Source organism: Marmota marmota, unplaced genomic scaffold (genome assembly GCF_001458135.2).
Source record: "Marmota marmota marmota unplaced genomic scaffold, marMar, whole genome shotgun sequence".
Classification (NCBI taxonomy): Eukaryota; Metazoa; Chordata; class Mammalia; order Rodentia; family Sciuridae; genus Marmota; species Marmota marmota.
The window spans coordinates 19,938,121-19,961,419 of record NW_026000057.1 but is presented as its reverse complement, the minus strand read 5'-3'; the positions used below and the strand labels follow the sequence as shown (position 1 = coordinate 19,961,419).

General features: G+C 36.8%; 1 protein-coding gene across 4 annotated transcripts in view; it reads left to right on the top strand.

Annotated features, from left to right (window-relative positions):
• Nucleotides 1-23,299, top strand: part of LOC107141309 (broad substrate specificity ATP-binding cassette transporter ABCG2-like) — a 57,411-nt gene that overhangs the window by 6,557 nt on the left and 27,555 nt on the right. For 2 of the 4 annotated variants that reach the window (XM_015484539.2, XM_048813594.1), the window contains exons 4-5: nucleotides 11,608-11,829; nucleotides 15,948-16,007. In XM_015484539.2, coding sequence (XP_015340025.1) covers nucleotides 11,627-11,829; nucleotides 15,948-16,007 — 263 coding nt within the window. In that variant the 5' untranslated portion in view covers nucleotides 11,608-11,626. Of the gene's footprint in view, nucleotides 1-11,607; nucleotides 11,830-12,136; nucleotides 12,285-15,947; nucleotides 16,008-23,299 lie in introns of those variants that run through there. The other 2 variants (XM_015484541.2, XM_048813595.1) reach the window with 2 other exon arrangements.

Genomic DNA, 23,299 nt, shown 5'->3' with positions numbered 1-23,299 from the left:
TTTAAGGGCACATAAAGAACAAGTCACCTTTGGAATATGTAAGCACTATACATTGATACAAAGTGTTCCTAAAATGATGAAATCCAAGGGTAATATTGCCTGTACTTTTGAAGGCCAGATTCTCAACACATTAGGGTTCACTTATAAATTTAGATATTCTCCTTCTCCCTGAGGGGTCAGTAAAGCAAAAAACTGGGGATTTACTCATATAGTCCAAGGCCTACTAATACTCCTTGTCTCTAATTTGATGTCTTGAGGGGTACATATTTTGTCTCTGATGAATGGAGCTCTGTTTCCTGATTGCCATGTCCTGAACCATTTTCCTCTGCTATGCCCATCTGCCATGATGTTCTGCCTTGTGTCAGATCCAGAGCAATGGAGTTGGCCATTTATGGACTGAACTTCTGAAACTGTAAGCCCCATGTTGTTCTCGTCAGGACTTTTGGTCACAGCAATGAAAAAGCCGACTAAATAGTGGGTAATGCTGACAGCAGGCAAGATAGTTCTAGCAGGCAAGACGGTTCTGGCGTGCAGCAACAACTTCAGACACCTTTATGGGCAGTTTCCAGAGTGTCACAGATGCCCTCATAGTCTTTTCACCTGCATGCTTTAATATTTGATGTAGCCAAGTGTCAATTTCTTCTGATGGATCTTTTTCCAGCCATATTATTTTTGCCTATTGTGCAACGTTGAGTGGTGTTTCTGTGGTGTTGGGCTCCATAGCAAGAAGGACGACTTAAGTGGCACACAGTTGTCTTTTCAACAAGTGATAACATTCTTTTGCTCCCTTCCTTAGCTGTGATTAGAATCCAGTAGGGTTCTCTATCCCTTAATTAACTGCCATAAACTGCATGTAAAGTCATACAGAGTGACGTGTGTGATAAGCTCAGTAGGTTTCCATGTGCTTTAATATGCTAGTTAGGCCAGTCTCATACTACTGTTCCTATGCAAATCTCATAGCGATCATAATAACTGAGCCAAATGAAGGATAAAAGCTCTCCAGTAACTGAGTATCCCCACAAACTCTTGAATTTGCTTTACTGTGTTGGAAAGCAGAAACACCTGAACTTTCTCTTACAGCCTGAGGTAAGAACTTTATCTTGCCCAACCAAATAAAACCCACGAATTTCACTAATAAACCGTGGCCCTAGACTTTGTCAGGGTTTATAGTCCATCTTCTCCCTTGCAAATGAATCAAAATTGTGGGTGTAGCCTTGGTGAGCACTGAAAGGGGATCAGATATGATTGTTAGGTAAACATTTTTACCAGGGTTATAACCATACCACACACAAGATGGGGTGATGGAGATATGATATCCTTGAGGTAACATTGAAAGTATCCATTGTCTTACCACAGAAAGCCAAATGGGGCTTGACTCTCCCGGACTTTATCTATGATAAAGAAGCCATTAGAAAGGTCCAGCACACTGTGATATCTTCCCAACTGAGTACTTAGCTCTTTCAGAATAGTGGAAATGTTGGAAATGGCTACATAATGTGACACAATCATCTTATTTAGTTTTCTTCGATCCACTGTTGTGTGCCAAATTCCATCTGGCTTTTATTTTTTTTTTAACCAGTTACACAGGGGAATTAAATGGGTTGAGTGAATTATGTTTACTTTAGCTAATGCACATATGGCATCTGTTATCTCTTTATTATTATTATTTTTTTTAGTTGTAGTTGGATACAACACCTTATTTATTTATTTTTATGTGGTGCTGAGGATTGAACCCAGGACCTCACATGTACTAGGCAAGCACTCTACCACTGAGCCACAACCCCAGCCCCTCTATGTTATCTCTTGATTGCCACCAGGGAGCCAACATTGTTTGGTGGTAACAATAATGGGGTGCAGGCAAAATAAGTGCACACGCTCTTTTCTTTCTTTCTTTTCTTTTCTTTTCTTTTTTTTTTTTTTTGGTACCAGGGATTGAACTCAGGGGCACTCAACCACTGAGCCGCACCCCCCTATTTTGTATTTTATTGGAGACAGGGTCTCACTCAGTTGCTTAGTGTCTCACTTTGGCTGAGGCTGGCTTTGAAATCACGATTCTCCTGTCTCAGCCTCCCAAGGTGCTGGGATTGTGTCACTGTGTCACTGTGCCTGACTTTCCCTCTTAATATTGGTTTTACAGCTGACATGTGTTTAATCTTCTGAGGACTCAAATGGACCTCAGCTGTGGTGATTTGTAGACATGTATCCCGTAAGATAACAACACATTCTATATTCAGGAATGGGAGTTATGAATACTATGTAGGGGGAAGGCAGCAGGTGTCCAAGCCATAGCATCTATGTTACAATGTTGACTCTCACTGTTTTTTATCTGTATCCATCAATAGTAGTTAACCTGCCTGAGAATTAGTCAGGATGACTATATATCAGTGTACACTTAGCTCCCATGTCCACTAATGCAGTTACTCTCTGAATATTTTTTGAAGACCAATGTGTTGTCGGTTCAATATATGGCTTCCAGTCCAGAGATAAGGCTCGGACTTTTGAACCTTGACCTCTCCCCTATTTGTCCCACACCCAAGGGCTGCAAGGCTTCTTTGAGAGAGTCTTGGGCTCTGCTTTCATTATTCTCCTAATAGGAAAGGCTTGTCTTGTCTCTTTTTGGGGTGAAGTCCGCTCTCCCTTTCTGTTTCCCTTTTCCTTATTGAGAGGTAATGGTGAAACTCTTGTCCTTTGGCAATTGTTTCCATAACTGTTCCAGGGAAACATTAGGTTGTTTATCTATTTTTCTTTCATTCACTCCTGCTGTTATTAAATCCACCCACTTCTGTTTACAGGAGACTCAGAGAGGTCCTTCCAGTTTTGGCTGGGTTTTATGAACCTCTATTTTCTGCTGCCATTTTTCTGTGTCCCCTAGGTCTGCTATCTGTCATGCTGCTTTCTGGAGAGACTGCCCTCCTAATGGGGATAATATTGATACCAGGGCATAATAAATGGTTGGAGACACTGCATGTAACATTGCAGCCCTTATCCTAGCAGAAAAAGTCACACTGTCATGTCCTGGGAAAGGCTTCACATATGTTATGGTTTGGATGTGAGGTGTCCCATAAAAACTCACATGTGAGACATGCAAGAAGGTTCAGAGGAGAAATGATTGGGTTGTGAGAATCTTAACCCAATCAGTGATTTAATCCCCTGATAGAGATTAACTGAGTGGTAACTGAAGTGATAGGGTGTGGCTGGAGGAGGTGGGAATTGGGGTGTGGCTTTGGGTACATATTTGTATCTGGCAATTGGAGTCTTTCTCTGCTTCCTGGTCACCATGATGGGAGCTGCTTCCCTCTGCCACACACTCCGCCATGATGTTCTGCCTCATCTCCAGCTTTGAGGAATGGAGCATAACCTTCTATGGACTAAGACCTCTGAAACTGTGAGCCCTCAAATAAATGTTCTTCCTCTATAATTGTGCTGGTCAGGTCCTTTAGTCACAGCAGTGAGAAAGCTGACTAAAACAACATAAATAGCATGTTTTAATGCTAGTTCCTATAAATAGTTCTATAGGGCTCCCTCCCATAGAGGTCTAGGTGCCTCTGGGTGTAGGTGCATCTCCTGAATTTGGTCATGTACTGTGAATGAAAAGAAGCAGCCCAACTAATAATACATCACACTTTCATCAGCAGTATTGGTGTAAATTCACCGACATAAATCAGGGTGAGCATTTACTAAAGCCATTTTAGACAGTTCTACACCATCTGCTCCAGTGTCCCACAAGCAGAACATCCAAGAAGGTACATTTTGTTTCATTTTCTGCCTGAACTTGAACCCCAGTTCCACCAGTTCCATGGGAATGTATGGTCTCATGGTGGTACGGAAATATCTCTCTTTGAAATAGGGAGCACTTCTCGGTTTGTATCCTCAAGATGTTTCTGCTAGGTCTTTAACTTTTGGACCAATACTGGTCTAGCTTCTACTATAGCTTTATCTTTCACCTCAACTTCTGAATCACTGGAAATGTGGATTCCCTGAGTGGGCCCACATCTGAGAGTCCCGCTTTTCATTAGTCACCAATGCCCTAACATGGGCTTGGGCTCACAATGTTCCCTCAGTTCAGCATAACAGCAGTTCATGACCTGTAGACAGTAGTCAGTAAGTTTTAAATGCCATGAGAGCACATTCTTGCTGTCAACCTGCATAAAATGGACCTCTCTAGTTTTAAATCTTCCTGTCCTCTGAAGAGCTGAGCCTGAGTAGCTAACTCCCTGTCTGAGGCAAACTTTTATGCACACAGCAGGGACCATGCCACCACTGTGGCTTCATTCTCCTTTTGCTTTCCTACAACTACTTGGTAGTCCCTTCACTTTCTCATGACTAGTTTGAATACTGCTTTCAATAACTGCAGCACTCCTCTTTGCATTTGCAGTGTCCCCATACTCACACTGGAGTTCTAACTCCTCTAGTAAGGAAGCTACCTCAAACCACAATGAGGCTATGGGCAGTCTGGTGTCTCCTCCACAGACTCTATGCCCTTTTCCAACTCCAGAGCCAACTCAATACTTCCCCCTTTGGGATCTTGCCAGTTATACCAATTGTTTGACCCCAGGGCTGAATACACCCAAGCACACTGTTTACTGATCCCAAAGAAAGAACATGGAGGAATTAATGGAAAAATTTTGGATATTTTATTACTTAGTCCTTGGTGGTGATGGGCCAGGATACAATGGAGGGCCCCACTCTACCTAAAAGCAGGGGGACTTATAGGATAGGCTGCATGCTCGCTGCATAGGTGGATTTTCCTAGGTGTTTTATGAATACATCCCTTTAATTCAACCTGGGTCACTCTTTTAGATCCTCTCCTAAAGATTGGGGATAAGCTTCTCCTCTCCATTTCTTTCATCACCATATTCTTTAGAGACCTTCTCTCACTGCAAGCTTTCTTAGGCACTGATTAGTGTTTAACCCAACATTAAGGATCTGTTGAGTGCATCTAGTGGACAGTGCACACCTCTCACTTATTTTCTTTCTTCTGCATGTTGTTGAAAAATTGAAAAGAAGTATAGTTACTTTTTATTCTGACCCCATTATATTGAGCTGTAATACATAAGAAAATCACTTTTTTGGAGAGTTTATTTTTTATAAACTTATTTATGTAACAAAAACCAGATTATTGTAAGTGATTTGAATAATGTGCTGATGGAAGGCAATTGCTAACTTTTGACTTTATCAAGTTCCATACCTCTGGGGGTGCTTTCTGATCTCTAAAGTTTAACACGTAGCCTTAGGGCACATCCCTTAAACTTCTTTGTCTACAGTATAGTAGAGGAATAACTTGTGTTGTCCTCTTTAGTTGAGTGTTTGGATTTTTGTGAATTCACCTGACAAAAGCCATATTAGCAAGCAAAAATTTAGACAAAGATAGGCCCAAAGAAAAATATGACTTCAAGCAGTGTATAAAATTTGAGACCTCTTTACCATCTTAATAGGTGAGGTGGTGTGGGTTGAAGGCTACTTATGGGGAAGAAATAACTTTAAGATGAATGGAGAGTAGATGGGGGCTGTGATAGTTTTGTGAGAATGTCTGTGTTGAGAGTTAATCTTCTTTAATTACTTCTGAGGATGGGATTTGTGACAACTGAGTTCTTTTTGAAAGTCTCTACTTTTAGGCAGATAAAGGATTTGGGGAGTTCAAATGCCTTATCTCAAAATAATAGTTATACCTGTATTCCATCTGTCTGATTTCAGGGCTTATCACCTTTTTAGTGTTCCTAGAATTTCTCCTAGAACTCAAGACTACCCACTTTATCTCTGATTGAATGTCTAAAAAGTCATCTCATCAGCTAAGATTAACAGAAAGAATATCTTTTAGTAAGAACATCTAACTGAAATCCCCTGACTCTGGGGATCCAAATGAATCAGGTCTGGCTATTTTCTCCAATACCCAAATGGAAAAAAATCATGGTGAAAAGCCGGAAATATATATCAGTGTAGCTATATGAGGAAGACAAGGGGACCCACATTTCCAGTCTTTTCTTTGGGGGGTACAAACAGGAGTTCCCAGATTATATTGATAAGTAAAACCAGAAGTATGCATAATCTCTCTGTCTTGGTCAAACAGTGGTCTGGCTGGTCATTATCTAAGGTTGGGTCAGGCAGGGTCTTGTTGGCAGGGATAAAAAAAAGTTGCTTTTACCTGGATGTGGGTAGCTTCAATTTAACACATGATTTTTATCAATCAAATCAGATGTTCTTGGAATTCAAGGTGACTGATTCAGAGCAAAGAAGACAGATAGAAAATGGAGGCAGAGATGACAAGTTTTTTTTTTTTTTTTAACCCTTGAAGGCTCAAGTGGAGAGTCAGTGTTTCTGGCAAAACCAGTTTCTAAGTCCTTGTTATAGATTGTGAGATGGAAAGACAGAACTGAGAGGCAGGTGTCTATTTACACGGACAAGTTGGAAAAATGCTTGACTGGAGTAGTGCAGAAAGCAAGATCATTAAAGAAGAGAAGATCAGAGATGGGAGGCTACTGACAAAGATCTTCCATTTGAATTCTGAAATCACTATTGCTAACAAGATATTAAACTTTGAAATTTTGTGTGACAATTTAGGTCCATTGATGCTGCCCTGAAAACAGCTCACACTTGGATGCTCTATCAAATGGGAGTCTGTAGTAAAGGGTTCCAGAAAATGCCATCCCAATATGCCTCTTTGGTATTCCAATTATTTTGAGTGTAAGACAATTGAGGGCCTGGGAACAATTTTAAATCACTTTGCTCCCTCCCTCCAATGACTACAAAGACAGTATAAATTTAACCCTTCAAGTGGAAATTAACTTTTAGTTTTCTATTTCTAAAAGTGCATCTCCAAGACAACTCTTCGCTGAGAAAAAACCTGTGTAACAAAACAACCCCTACCTAACCACACCTTTCCTTCCCCAAACTTGCCACCAGAAGTCCTGAACCCTTTTTCTTTAGCCTAACATTGTCTATAATACTGAACTACCTGGATCCAACCTATAGTCTCATTTTGTTGTGTGTGAAATTCTTGCAAATATTTACATGATGATACTTTTTATTTTGTTAATTAATTGATTACAAGTTGTTTTATTTATTTTTTTAAATTTAGAGTGTGCTAAGCCTATGCTTTATCATATCCCTCTGAACCCTTCAACTTGACATCTTTTTGGCCATAACCCAGGCCCATTCTCTTGTAGTAGCTTATCTGTCCTGTTTTCTGCACTAGCCCCCAGCCTCCCCTTCTCCCAGTGTTCTCTGAACAGCAGCCACCATGTTCTTCTAAAAACATAATTAGTATCATAAAAAGACTCTAGCTTTTAAAGAAGCATGAATATCTTTCATAATAGGGTCTCTTCCCATTTCTTATCATGTCATATCCTACAAATCACTGCCAAGGACCCCACTTGGCATGGGTAGAGATCCCCCTTTTTGGGAACTCCTCTGGTGAAAATTTTAGGGTGAACTTGTGAAAGAAAAATGACAATCACCGATGAATAAAAAAATTTTAGATGCAAGGGCTAATTTGTGAAAATTAAATTCATGTTTTGTGTTCTTGTTCAAATTTGAGCAACCACTAGAAAGTGACTTGAGGCTCCTAACTCCCTGTCAGGTGTCTGATCTCTTGGCAGTAATCTGAGGCAGCAGTTTAAGAAGGTATATGCTTAAGCAGCTTCCTGATAAATAGCTATAAGGCAGAGAGCTGCTCTCCATTTACAAGTATTATTCCTAGAGAAAAAATGTACGGGAAGGCCCTGAGCTCTTGGTCTGAAGCTGCCTTTCCTTCTACCAACATATGCAGTAGTTATCACTGGGTGGATGTCTGGCAGAAGATGTAGACTCCACCTGCATCCTTTTCTCTCCTATGTGCAGTTTTCATTGTGTAAAAACTAATTTTGCACTTTGGTTTTAGAGCATGGTAAGAACTAAAAAGTAGAGAAAACTGTTTTGTTTTGTTTGCAGTACTAAGAATTGAGCCCAGGGCCTCATGCATGCTAAAGAAGACTCCACCACTGATCTATATTCCAAACATTTTAAATTTTATTTTGAGAGACAGTCTCTTGTTAAATTGTCCAGACTGGACACAGAATTTTGATCCTCCTGCCTCAGCCTCCCAAGTTGCTGGGATTACAGAAGTGTGCCACTGTACCCAGATATATTTCCTTCGTTTTTAAAATCCTTACTATATTTTTCATTTCATCTTAGGATAATTCACTGTTCATATTGGTTTTAGAAATATATTTTGTTTTCCTTCTCTTTATTTTCCTCTCCCTTTCTTTTTGCTGCAATGTATTTCAGTTGAATGGCTTGGGTCAGACCTGTCTGACCACTGGGCTTGTGACCTATGAATTACTAGGGGGCTGCTTTTCTCTGAGTAGGATTGTTACAACCCTAGTGAGGAACTAAGAAGCTGCTCAGCAATATGAATAGTGGACCTAATCCATTCACAGGGAGGGAAAGTGTATACACATGCCTAACATTGTTATTGAGAAGTTTTAGCCCACTTGAATTTTATGGGTATGGGTGATTTTTCCTGGGTACTTTGCCTCATATTAGTGGTGAACCTCACCAAAGTCTCATTTCCATCTTGAGTCAATGAGCTATTTAAAGTTAAGCAATATGTTACCTGGTTCTCTTAATACATCTTTGGAGGTAAGAAATGTCCTCAGTGACTGGACATCATGTGGGGTGGCAGTAGGGAAAGAGATCACTAGTGTTGGAATTGGCATATGTTGGTTTCTGAAGCCCCGGGGAGATGGCTTATGTTTTTAAAGTAAAAGTGTAAAGTTCCTACATTACTTGTTTCTTCATTTTTAGTACTTCAGGAGAGTAGAATTTTGTCTAATTATTATCATTCACTGTGTTCACATAAAAACCCAGCTGTTTACTTTTAATATCTTGGGTGCCAGTCTTTAAATCGGTTTCTGCTTTTTAGTTTCCAAAATGAATAGAGTGTTGTAAATGCTAAGTTTTAGGGTGTAGAAACAATTATTTGGACATTGCTTTTTTTTTTTTTTTTTTTGGTCAGTTTTGCTATGTCAGGTTTGTGTGTGGTTTTCTTGTGTTTATCCTTTTGGTATAACTAGAGTGTCTTCAGTCTCTGACTTAATACCTTTGTGTTTTGGAAAATACTTGGCCAGTATTTCTTAAAATATTGATTCTGCTGTATTTTTTTTTCTCCCAGATTTCTTAGTTATGTATGTGAGAATTTTATCATCATATTCTATGGTTCTTAGGCTTTTTATGGGTTTTTTTTTTCTCTTTTTCCAATCAAAAGCTTTTTTTTTTTTTTTTTCCATGGTGATGATTTTCATTATTTGCCATTTTCATCTTGGAGATTTTCTAGATACCACTGTCCTAGTTCACTAATTATTATTCCTAATCTGTGTGCAAACTACTGTTGAATTTATGCACTGAATTCTTCCTTTTTTCCCCTTCTGGTGATGGTGATGTAACCCACAACCTAGTATGTGCTCTACAACCAGGCTACATTCCTAGTCCCCTTGATTTTCTTGTAAGAGACAGGGAGGGTCTGTGTTGCTCAGGCTGGCCTGGAACTTGGAGTCATTCTGCCTCAGCCTCTGGTATAGCTGGGAGTGCTGTTATGTACCAGTACATGCTGTGACACATGACTAAACCGGTCAGGGTCACTCCAGAAGAACTGGGCTGGCACGAAATAATGACACACAGAGAAATACCTTTTTCTTTGGGTTCTGCGATGGCCCCTCTAACCCAGCTTCCACCAAGGAGGCAAGGCAAGCAAGAAAGAGAGGGAGCATGCCTTGAACCCAGGTTTTATTAATAGGGGGAGCTAGTCCATGGAACATTCTATCGAAAAAAAGGGCAAAGGATAGGGTTACAACAAACAAGTGGGTGTAATTCAACCCCATCGGGTGGTACCCGCTCCTGGAGCTGCACCTTTCTTATCCAAGCGGAGGTAAAGTCTACCTGTATTGCAATGGGTGCAACACCAGTCCAGTAGCTATTTACTCAGGATTTAAAGGTATATACAAAGCTGCTGTCCAGAGTGGCTCCTGACAACTACATTCAGCTTGAATTCTTAATTTTGACTTTTAAAAATAGATTTTCATTCTTTAGTAACACTCTTTTATTTATTTTCTTGAACATATTAATCAGTGGCTTTAATGTCGATATTTGGTAACTCCAGCTTGGATTTCCTTTGGGTCTACTTCTGTGTTTTCATTTTTGGAACCTGAGCTCCTATTTTCTGGCATGGCTGGTAATTTTGGATTGAAAATTTGGATGATGATAGCTTCTTTGAGAGTGGATTAAATTTTCTTCTAGCAAAGTCTGAGAAGATCATCTTGAACAAATTGAGTCTGGTCTCACCAGGGTTTCTTATATTTGCTGACCCAGTAGTAAAAATTTTGTCTCCCTTGCTGAGAGACTGCTGAAATATGTTCTTAGATCATGAGGGGCTTCATAAGGATGAAGCTTATTTCTGCATGAATTTCCTGAGTGTTACCCCGTGTGTGCAAATACCTGGAGAGGAAAATGCATCGGTGCTGGGCTTGCCCAGAGCTGTTCCCTTCTTGTTGGGAGTTTGGTTCCTCTGGTCCCTGTGACTTTGTTGCTCCCATCAGAACAATCTTCACACACCCCTTGTCATATTCTCAGGAGGATGATTAATTTGGAGCAGCTGTCCTCCAAAGGTAGAGAGAACATTCTTCATGGATGCCTTTGGCTTTTAAAAATAAAAATTAGGTTTATTACAGATGATATTTCAAACTTCTTTCACAATTTCTGTTCACCTTTATTTCTTCATCTAAATCTTTCTAAGGGGACTTTTGAAATTTGTTCAATGAAATACTTTAAATTTTATTTATAGGGCTGGGGTTGTGGCTCAGTGGTAGAGTGCTCGCCTAGCATGCGTGAGGCACTGGGTTAGATCCTCTGCACCACATAAAAATGAAATAAAGATATTGTGTGTCCACCTACAACTAAAAAAAGTTTTAAAAAATTATTTATAAATTTAATATTCAGTTTTCCCTCTAAAGTCTTGAGCTTTTTAACTGTTAGTTTGATTTATTTAATGAGACTTAATTTTAAATCATCCTAGAATTTAAATATGTTTGCCCATTAGGGAAATGAGTATATCTTTGCAGAGGATGTTGGGGTTTACATTTTTAGATGATTGAAGGTGCATAACAACCAGAGATGTAAAGTCTGAAGCTACAAAGTCTGAGAAAGCTCTTTTGTCCCTGACTGCTAGGCTATGCCCCTTTGGGTGATAACAGTGTCATGAACTAAAAAATTAAAAAAGAAATATAGGCAGCATATACATTGACCCTGAACTGAAGTTGTATCATAATATGCATTTCAAGCCAGTCAAATGTAACCTTTATCTGTCTTTTTCTTTATGTATTTTGCATAATTTTCATACTCTTAACTATTTACTTATGAAGAAATTATTTGACACCTATTTGGAGTGCAGGGATTCAAAGTTCTATCTGCCTCTTTTATGGGTTCTGGGGTTGTTCTTATTACAGTGATGTGGGCTGTTCATTGGAAAGAAATCTACTCGCTGCAGCACAGTTTAAAATAGACTTGATATAAGGGTTTGTTATGAAGGGCTTACCATCTCTTTTCCCTTTCAACCTACCATTACTTTTCCCTCCACAGGAAGGCAGAAACTCCTCAGATGACTTTCAGAGATAATCAAATTTGTATCCCGATGTTGCAAAGAAACACCGATGGCCTGCCCGGGATGTCCTCCAGGGACCTGCAGACATCTACTGAGGGGGCTGTGTTGAGTTTTCATCACATCTACTATCGAGTAAAAGTAAAGAGTGGCTTTCTACCTGGTCAGAATAAAGAAGAGTTAGAAATACTATCAGATATCAAGTATGTGCATAATCTTTTAAAAATTCCCCTTCATTGATCTACAATGAACTTCCAGTTTTTTCCTATTACAAATAATCTGTTATGAACTTTTGCATATACATTTTGTACAGACATATTGATATGTGCTTTTATTTCCTTTGGCTAACCTAGGATAGAAATGATTAGATCACTTTGTTAAAGGATGTTTAACTTTGAAAAGAACTTATGTGCTGTTTTTAAAAATGATTCCCCCATGTGCATTGAGTTTTCTTTGAAAACTGGATAATTAATGTGTTATTTATTTTTCCCCACATAATGTGTCATTTAGTTTTCCCTGTGTATTGGAGGAAGTGGACCTGGCTATGTGATTTACTGCTTTTTGATTGTGACAATATAATTGTAAGCTTTGAACTTTTGTTTTCCAACTATTAAACAGAAGATCTGCTGGTGTACTTTTTGAGCCAGACACTTTTTAGGTACTTGTGCACTTTATGCTCTTTATATTCTAGTAGCAAGGAGGTTGAAATGACAGTATATTGTGATAGTATTTTGCTTTACAAATAGAACTGTTATTAATTTTTTTTTTTACTTTTTTGGGTACTGGGGATTGAATCCAGAGGCAATTTTCCACTAACTACATCCCCAGTTCTTTTTATTTTTTGAGAAAGTGTCTTACTAAGTTGCTAATGCTGGACTCAAACTGGCAATGCCTCAGACTCTGGGTCAGTAGGAATACAAGTGTGTGCTGTTACCCCTAATGACAAATAGACTTGTTTTAAATGAATGACTTATTTATACAAATTCATAGACTATAGCAATTTACTTAATGCTTTCTCTACATAATAGTATCAGGTAGAAATTATTTAAATATAAGACAACTATTATTTAATAGAAGTTATGCTGTTGAAATATAAAGTGAGAAACTCTAGGATCCAAAAAAATTCAGTCCATTTTATTTTAAAAGCACCCAGTAATTACAGTTTTTATTCTTTTCATCATGCAATAAATTTAGAACATGGTATTGAAATGAGAGCTAGAGTGGTATGGAAATGAGTATTTCTAGAGAATCTACTCACCACCAGGTTCCTCTGTGAGTTCACAGATGCTGGCGATTAGGGGTGTCAATTTTTTTTTCCTGATGTCTAGAGAACTGAACCTGTGCTTCCCCTCTCTAGTGATAGGAAGTGAATCTGGGTTTGCTCAGACAGTATAGACAATATGGTTTTGTTCGTTTGCTCATTTATTGTTTAGTAGGGAAAATAATTGCTCCTAGTCAAAGCAAGCAACTTTTTCAATTTTCCCGACTCTCCAAGGCTGGGGAGTGGTTATAAAGGAACCCTTTGACCTGGTGTGGCTGTAGATCTATATGGAATCCTGTTTTTTTGGATGTTTTGTATACTACTGTGGTCTCTTCTGTTACTAGGAGCCAACTTCCTTCAGAGGATAAGGGAGTGACAAAATAAGGTAGAATTTTTGTGGGAGTGTGATGGGGAGAGAGATGATCAGGATGTGAGAGTTGACTGCGTTGAGGCCAGGGGTGCTATGCTCAAAGTTTGGAATTCTTTCAATTCTTTCTCCATGAAGAACACTTGCTATCTTGCCTCTTTCTCAACATCTCTCTCTTGTGTCGGATAAGAAATCCTGAATAGGAGAAAAAGGAGAGGAATGGTGGATGAAAGGCTTTGATCCTTTGGTACATGATTAGATAGAATTGACTTAGGGGAAGCTGGTGAGCTTTTCATGAAACATAACAATCAAGAAAATGTTGGGGTTTTTTTTGTATTTTGTGCTGAAACAGGTAGAAGGTAACATGATTTTAATATGTGCAGGTTAAATAGATGTAAAATGTGAACTGTGTGAATGTCTTTTTTTGTTTATTTCTTTGTGTTTATTTGGTGCTAGGGGTTGAACCCAGGGCAAGAGCTGTACCACTGAGCCATATCCCCAGCCCCTCTGGCTTATTAGTTTGGCTAGTGGACTAGTGACTCCATGCAGTGTCTCCTCTGTTCAAGGCGTCACGTGTTCATGGCTGAATGGTGTGCCTCTCAGCAAAGGTCATTGTCTTATGCTTTCCTAGGCTCATATAAGTGCACTCAAATTTTAGAATTCTTTCAATTTTTATATTTAAAATGACACCTAGGATTGGGGTTCATGCTTGTTCACATTTCTGGTTTAGGTTTCCATGAGAAAGGTTATTCAGTTTTTGGCTGCTATGTTTTAGAAAAAAAATAGCTCTATTTGTAAAGCAAAATACCATCACAATATACTGTCCATCAGGATTTCTTGGTCTTTTTCTGAGTAAATATTTTAAAAACCTGGGAAGATTTTCTGACAGTGAAGACTTAGTGAATAAAAAGTTTATTTCTGGTCATTTTACAAGAAATTAGAGGTAGCTGTTATTAAAGAAGATTCATTAAGAGATACAGGTAAATGCACTTGGAGAGGTTATATCATTTTTAGAATATTTTTGAGGGGGGTGCTAGTGATTGAATCCCAGACCTCATGCATGCTGAGCGCTCACTCTGCTACTGGTTTAAACCCACGGACCTACCCAATTGTTAGTGTGTCTTTACAGTAGACGAAAAAGTCAACAAAAGAATAACATTTTTCTGTGTTACAGCTGGCTCTGTGTTTACCCAAGTTTCACTTTTCCTCATGTTTTAGTAAGAGATACATCAGTTAATGAGCAAAGTGAGAGTACATATTGCCTTAACCCCTGGCAGCCATAGTATAATTGTGACAAGTCAGGTAGCACAGTCAGTGAATGTTGAGGTCCCCTTCACTGTAAGTGCTGTGAAGCACTTGTGTTGGGAAGTTCTTCACTGTGACAATTGTGTAATTGTAAGATCGACCTCTGTGGGACTCATTATTTTAGAACAATTGCAGTCAGATTTGACCATACACTTGAAATAAATACCATTTCTCTGAGGAGTACATCTATGCCTCCTTACTAATGCTATAGAAAGACTGTAGACATTGAGGTTTTGAAAGGACTCTGTTTCATCATCTCTGTATCCTTTGGAATCTCAGCCCTTAAACTTCCTTAAGTTCATTCTATTTAGCACTGTACATCTTACCTTTAAGATAAAATTCAAGCTATTTGCCTTCTGGACTCTCAGCCTGGTCATACCTTTTCCACCTTCCTACTCTATCCAAATATTTTACCCTCACACATGCTCTTAGTTTGTGAAACTTTGGTATCTCCGCCATCCTTGTACATCTTTAAAAAATTTTCCCTACTGGAGGGATGTCTCCTAATTCTAAACTGAGCATTTTCCAGTCCACTTCTGGACCCAGAAAAAGGAATGAAATGATCTGTCTTGAGGATGTGTGTTTCCTTTCCTAGTTGTTACTACATTTTCCTTGAATGTTATGAACAGGTGATGGCTTCTTATCGTCAGGAGTGCTTCATTCTACCCTTTGTATTTTTGCTTCAGAAATGTTGATTTTTGGTCTGTTTGATTTTGTTAGTGAGACCACTACTACCGGTTTCTATGATTGGAAGATATTATAAAGCATTTCTTGAAAACTGTTACATACTTGATACTGTGTTAAGAGTAACAAGAGTAAGAGATGGGTAAAAAAATCTTACTTGTTTCAAGGAATCTTGGACATTGGATATGTCATTTGCAAAAAGGAATAAATAGTTTCAAGGATAAATGAAAGCAACTTAGAGGGACCTTAACCATTCTTACGGGTTCTGACTAGTGGTTCATATCCTATGTATACTAGACTTCTATTAATCAGTTTTTTTTCTCTTTAAGAGTTGGTGGCTGGGTTTGGTGGCACATGCCTGTAATCCCAGCAGCTCAGGAGGTTGAGGCAGGAGGATTGTACGTTCAAAGCCAGGCTCAGCAATAGTGAGGTGCTAAGCAACTCAGTGAGACCCTGTATCTAAATAAATACAAAAAAAAAAAAAAAAAAGCTGGGGGTGGTGATGGGGATGTGCTGAGGATGTGGCTCAGTGGTCAAGTGCCTGGAGTTCAATCCCTGGTACCCCTCCCACGCCAATAAAGAGTTGGTGCTTGTTTTCTGTCCACAGTTTTACCAACCTTCATTGAAAATATTCAATGCAGAGTCTAAATGAAAATTATTTCTTTGAAAGTGGAACGATAAATTTATATTTTTTGTGTTTATAGTGGGATCATGAAACCTGGCCTCAATGCTATCCTGGGACCCACAGGTGGAGGCAAATCTTTGTGAGTATAACAGAAAATATAAGTCAGCCATTTCTGTGCAGGTTCAATGTGCTTTTTAAATTTTATGTTTAGTGCATTATAGTTGTACATAATAGTAGGATTCATTTTGACATATTCATACAGGTGTATACCATAGTCTTCTCCATTTCAATCTCTAGTATTTTCCCCTTCCTTCACCTCCTTTCTCCCTATCCTCTTCCTTTACTCTATTGATATTCTTTCTGTTTATTTTAATTATTTTAATTAATGCATTATAGTTGTATATAAAATTGGAATGCATTTTGATGTATTCATATATACACATGGCATTATTTATTAAACTTTATTTCCCAGTTATTCCAGTTTTCTTTACCTCCTCCTTCCTCTTCAGTCCCCTTATTCTACTCTACTAATCTCCCTTCTATTTTCATGAGACCTCAATTTTTAAAAAATTATTTTTTTCCATTCTAGCCTTTCCATATAAGAGAAAACATCTGACTCTTGACTTTGTGAATTTGGCTTAGTTCAATTAGGACGAGGTCTGGTTCATTTACTAACAAGTGACATAACGGTTGAGTAGAACTCCCTCCATTCATCTATTGATGAGCATCTAGACTGGTTTCATAACTGGCTATTGTGGATTGTATATGGCTATCATATACCTGTGTTTGCTCATATCACTATAGTATGCTGGTTTTAGTTCTTTTGGGATAGCTAGGTCATATGGTGGTTTCTAATCTTTGAGGACTCTTCATACTGCTTTCCAAAGTGATTGTACTAATTTTCAGTCTCATAAATTATGTACAAGTATCTTTCTCCCTATATCCTTTCTAGCAATTACCATCATTTGTATTCTTAATGATTGATATTCTAACTGGGGTGAGATGAAATCTCAGTGTAGTTTTGATTTGTATCTCCCTGATTGTTCAGGGTGTTGAACATTTTTTTTTGTGTGTGTGTATGTGTGTATTTGTTGGTCGTTTGTATTTTTTTTTCTTTTGAGAGATGTTACCCATTTATTGAGTGGTTGATTGGTGGTTTTGGTGGCAAGATTTTTAAAGATTTTTGAGTTCTTTATATATTCTGATTATTAATTTCCTATCAAAGAGTGGCTGGCAAAGATTTTCTCCCATTCTGTAGGATCTCTCTGCACACTCTAAATTATTTCCTTTACTGTAAAGAGCTTTTTGATTTAATACTATTCCACTTATTGATTCTTGGTCTCATTTCTTGAGCTCTAGGAGTCTTATTAGGGAAGTCAGTGTCTGAGTCAATGGGTTGAAGTATTGACACCATATTTTCTTCTTGCTCTCGTTGTTTAGGATTTCTTCAGCTATTCTGGGTCTTTTGTTCTTCCATATAAATTTTAAGACTGCTTTTTTTTTTCCAGTTTTGTGCAGAATGTCATTGGTATTTTGATGGAGATTGCATTGAATCTGTAGATTACTTTTGGTAATATGGTCATTCTAAAAATTTGTTCTACTTAGTTATACATGACAGTAGAATGTGTTTTGACACACCATACATAAATGAGATATAACCTCTCATTCTTCTGGTTGTATATGATGTAGAGTTAAACCATTTGTGTAATTATATATGCACATAGGGTAATAATGTCCAATTCATTCTGCTATCATTCCTACAATATAGCCATTTTGATGATATTACCTATACCTATTCATGAACATGGTAGGTCTTTGCATCTCCTAGAATCTTCTTCATTCTCTTTCTTCAGTATTTTATAATTTTCATTATAGAATTCTTCTACCTCTTTAGTTACATTTTTTTCCTAGGGTTTTTTTTCTTGTTTGTTTTTAGGTTATTTTGAATGGAATTTTTTTTTTTTTTTTTTTTTTTTGTCAGCAGATCCATTATTGGAGTATAAGAAAGCCATTTTTTTATGTTGATCTTGTTTCCTACCACTTTGCTGAATTTATTGATCTAGAAATTCTCTGGTAGTGTTTTTTGGATCTTCTAGGGTTAGAATCATGTCATCAGCAAACAAAAAGAATTTGACTTTTTTTCCTATTTGTAGCCCTGTAATTTTCTTCTCTTGCCGGATTGCTTTGATCAATTTCAAGAACTTTATTGAAAGGGAGTGGTGAGAATTGACATCCTTGTCTTGTTCTAGATTTTAGAGGAAATGCTTTGTATTTCTTTGTTCAGTATGATGTTGGCTTTGAGTTTGTCATGTATAGCCTTTATGATGTTGAGGTAAGTTCCTTCTGTTCCTGGTTTCTCTGGTGTTTTTAATATAAATGGGTGATGGGTGATGAAGTTTGTCTAAGACTTTTTTTCTGCATTTATTTTTGTCCTTGATTCTATGTATGTGATGAATTGCATTTTTGGTTTGTGCATATTGAATCAAGCTTGCATCCCTGGGATGAAACCAACTTGATCCTGGTATATAATCTTCTTAATGTGTTTTTGAATGGGGCTTGCTAACATTTTATTAATGTTTTTTGCATATGTGATCATCAAGGGTATTGGTCTGCAGTTTTCTTTCCCTGATGTGTCTTTATCTGTTTCGACATCAAGGTGATACTGGCTTCATAGAGTGAATTCGGAAGTGTTCCCTCCTTTTTTACTTCATGGAATAATTTAGTGTTAGTTCTTCTTTAAAGATCTGGTGAAACTCAGCTGAGAATCCATGTATTCCTGGGCTTTTCTTTTTTGGAAGGCTTTTTATTGTGGCTTTAATCTCATTGCTGTTTGCAATCTCACTGCTCTATTGTTCTGTTGAGGTTTTCTATATCCTCTTGGTTCAATTTGAATAGGTCATATGGGTCTAGAAAGTTGTCAATATCATCTAGATTTTCCAATTTATTGTTACATGTGTTTTCAATTGTCCCTAATGATTTTCTGGATTTCATCAATTGCTGTAATGAATCTCCTTTTTCATCTCAAATTTTGTTGATTTGTGTCTTCTAATTTTTTTTTGGTTAGTTTGACTAGGGGTTTATTGATATTATTTATATTTTCAAGTTACCACCTCTATGTTGCATTGATCCTTTGTAGTTTATTTTTTAGTCCTCTATTTTAATTTCAGCTCTGATGTTAATTATTTTCTGTCTTCTTCTGGTCTTGGGATTAGTTTATTTCTGCTTTTCTATGGTCTTGAGATGCAGCATTCGCTGTTTATTTGGAATCTTTATTCTTTTGTTTAATGTGGTCACTTAACGCTATAAACTTTCCTCTTAATATCCTCTTCATAGTATCTCAGATTTTTTTGTGTTGTATTGCTGTTCTCATTTGATTCTAGGAATTTATAAATATTTCCTTTCATTTTTTAAAATGTGATTCATTCCTTGTTAAAAAATATTGGTCAATCTTCATGTGTTTATGTGATTTCCATAAATTTTCTTGCTGTTGATTTCTAATGTCAATCCATTATGATCTGACAAGATGCATGGGATAGTTTTTTTTTTTTTCTATTTGCTAAGACTTGTTGATGAGGGCCACAACCAAGTTAAGATGGCACCTGGTAGTATGCCAAGAGGAGTGGTTTGTGAAGTAACGCCAGCAAGCCATTAAGATGATGAGGATTCCTTAATGACTGACTGCTGTGTCAAGATGATGTCAATTAAGTTAAGCTGTGTGTAATTAGTTGGGTATATGTACCTCTACAGTTCGGCAGAGAGGCGGCTCCTGCTACCCTGGGTGCCCGCTACTTTGAGTTCTCAGTTCCTGCTGAGTTCACTGGCAATAAAGTAGTTCCTGCTTCAACCTTCAAGTTGCTTTTTACCTCTTGGTTATTTTGCCTAGCCAGACTTGGGCAGCCTAGCTGGACTACGGCAATTTGTATTTGCTTTGTGTCTTAAAATATGGTCTATTTTGGAAAATATTCAATGAGATATTGAGAAGAAAATGCATTCAGTTCTTGTTTAGTGAAATATTCTATAGATGACTGTTAGGTCCAATTGGTTTATACAATTATTTAGGACAGAAGTGTCTTTATTGATTTTATATCTGCATGACCTGTTGCATGTTGAGAGGTACGTGTTGAAATACCAAGTATTATTATATTAGTTTCTATCTGGGATTTAAAGTCAATAAGTGTTTGTTTTATGTAATTAAGTACACCAACATTTGGGGCATAAATATTTACTATCATTATATCTTCTTGTTGGATTATTCTCTTTAATTATATGTAATAGTTTTCCTTGTCTCTTAAGATTAAATTTTTTTTTTTAGTGCATTGTAGTTATATGTAATAGTGGGATTTATTTCAACATATTTATAAATGCATATACCATAGTTTTAAACTATTCCAATCTCCAGTATTACCCCTTTCTTTCCCATCTCCCTCCTTTTGATTCCCTTTCTCTCCTCTCTTGGTCTCTCTTCTACTTATTTTTTTAATTAATGCCTTATAATCATATATAAAGTTATAATACATTGTGGTCTCACCATAAATTCACCTAGTCTAATTTGTCAACTCTATTTCGCATTCCCCTTTCCCTTTCCTCCTCCCACCCCTTTGGTTTCTTGCTTCTACTCTCCTGATCTCTCTTCTATTTTCATAAGATCTCTTGAATTTATTTTTCTTCTCTAGCTTCTGCACATGAGAGAAAGCATTTCACCCTTGTCTTTCTGAGTTTCACTTATTTTGTTCAGCATGGACTCACTCCATTTACCAGCAAATGATGTGATTTCTTCTGATTATTTTTTGCTTGAAGTTTGATTTGTTAGATACAAGAATAAGTATTCCTGCTTGTTTTCAAACTCTGCTTGCATCAGGTATCTTTTTCTATTCTTTCACTTCCAGTCTATAGATATCTTTGCCTGTAAGAGTCTCTTGGAAACAATGTATAGTTGGGTTCTGTTGTTTAAATTCATTCTGCCCACCTCTGAGAAGAATTGAGACCATTCACAGTCAGAGTTATTATGGAGAGATGTTAATTCCAGTAATTTTATTTGTTTAATAAATTAAATTTGTTCTTTATTTTTATTTGATTAATTGCTTTTCTGGAGAGCTACATCTATTTGAGAGCTCTGGGGGTTGTTTTTAAGTTTCTCATCATGTAGTATTTATTTTCTGTAGTTCAGGTTTAGTGGCCATAAATTATTTTAGTTTATCATTACCATAGAAAGTTTTACTTTCTGCTTCAATTCTTCATGATAGCTTTGCTGGGTATAGCAATTTTGGCTGGCAATTATTTTCTTTTATAGATTGAATTACCTCATTCTAAGCCCTTCTGGCTTTTTTTGTTTTATAAAAATTTTATTTAGGGTTTTTTTTTTCCATGCTGGGAATTAAATCCAGGGCCTCAACCATGCCAGGCAAGGGCTCTACCACTGAGCTGCATTCCCTGCCCTCCGCACGTTTAGTTTGAATTGAGAAGTTTGAGGTGAGTCTTATTGATGTAGCTTTAAATGTGATTGTGATCTGATGTTTTTCTCTTTATATTCTATTCTCATTTTCTATTCTATTCTCATTTTCTATGTTAGGCATTTTGTACATGATGTGTCCATTAGAGTTTAATTTTTGATACTTTCTATTTAGGGTTCTATATGCATCCTTTATGTAGATGTCCATTGTGTTCCTAAGGATTGGAAAGTTTTCTTCTATTATATTACTAAATAGGTTCCTAATGCCATTAGCCTGTATTTTTCTGCTTTTTTCTATTCCACACTTCTTGTACTTTCTCATCATGTTCTCCCCTCCCCTTTACTATCTACTGAATGTTCCAGCTCAAATACCTTGTCCTTGAGGCCTAAGGTTCTGTTTTCTATGTAATTTAGTCTGTTGGTGATTCTTTCAAGTAAACCTTTTATTCAATTTATTGTGTTTTTCATTTCTAGTAGTTCTGATTGGTCCCTTTTCAGAATCTCTATCTATTTAATGGTCTTTGACCTTTTGTAGTTGCTCTTAGTTCATTCTTTAATTTGTTTCTTATATCTTCTTTTTTTAAAAAAATTATTTTTCTTAGTTGTTGATAGATCTTTATTTTATTTATTTATACGTGGTTCTGAGAATCGAACCTAGTGCCTCACGCTTGCCAGACAAGGGCGCTACCACAGTCCCAGTCCCTTATATCTTATTTTAGTTCATTAATACTTTTTTTTTCCAAAAACACAGAATACTTCTTCATTTATTTAGATGTTTGATTTTTTAAACAGTTTTACATCATATGGATTCTGCACATAGTATACTAGTTTTATACCTAAGTACTTCTTTTTCTATATATACTATTCTTGCTGTGAATAGTACTGTGAAGGATTTATATTTTTAATTTCAAGTTCCATTTTTTTTCTTTGCTGTTAGGTAGGAAAGCAATTCATTTATACTGTATCAAGCTTGTATCATGCAACCCATGCTTGCTTATTAGTTACAGAATTTTTTCTTTTTGGTTGATTCTTTGGAATTTTTAAAACAAAATCATGTCATTGCACACAAGGCCATATTATTTTCTTCTCCTAAATCTGTACAAATTTTACTAATTTTTCTGCCCATTATACTAACTAGTGCTTCTAATATGATGTTTTGTGTAAATGATGAGAGAGACTATCATCCTAAGTCTTTCAATCTTAGGTGAAAGACTTATGATGATAGTATTTATACTTTTGTTTCTTTATTGGATATTCTTTATTAAGTTTAGTAAATCTCTTTTTACTCCTAACTTGTTGAGAGTTTTTTTTTTTTTTAAATAACAAAAGATATTGGATTTTGTCAAAAAATTTGACATGCATTTGTAGGATCATAGGATTTTTTTTCTCTTTATTCTTTGTCTTATAAGGAATTTTTCTTTTCATCTAAGTGATCAAATTTGTTGATAGAGAATTTGTTGTGGGTTGAATTTTGTTTCCCCAAAAGGTATACAATTGTTCTAACACCCAGTATTTGTGAATGTGACTTTTTAAAAAAATAGAATCTTTGCTGATGTAATCAAGTTTAGATGAAATCCTCAGGTTAGACTCTAATCTGATGACTTGTGTCCTTATAAGAAGAAGAAAATGTTATTTGTACAGTCCTGTGTGGCATTATGGTGTTTTGGTCCATAATAGACTTCATGTAGAACAATGGCTATAGCAATTAGCCTAGGCATGTGGCCTAGTCTGTACCATCTAGATTCTTATCATTATATTCTGATGTTTGAAAATGGCAGAATCAACTAAAATGAATTCCCAAAATGTATTCCCAATAAACAAGACATCATTTTACATATACACATATATACAGTCATATATAATAAACAAAAATTTTTTTTTTAAATTTTTTATTGTTGGCTGTTCAAAACATTACATAATTCTTGATATATCATATTTCACACTTTGATTCAAGTGGGTTATGAGCTCCCATTTTTACCCCA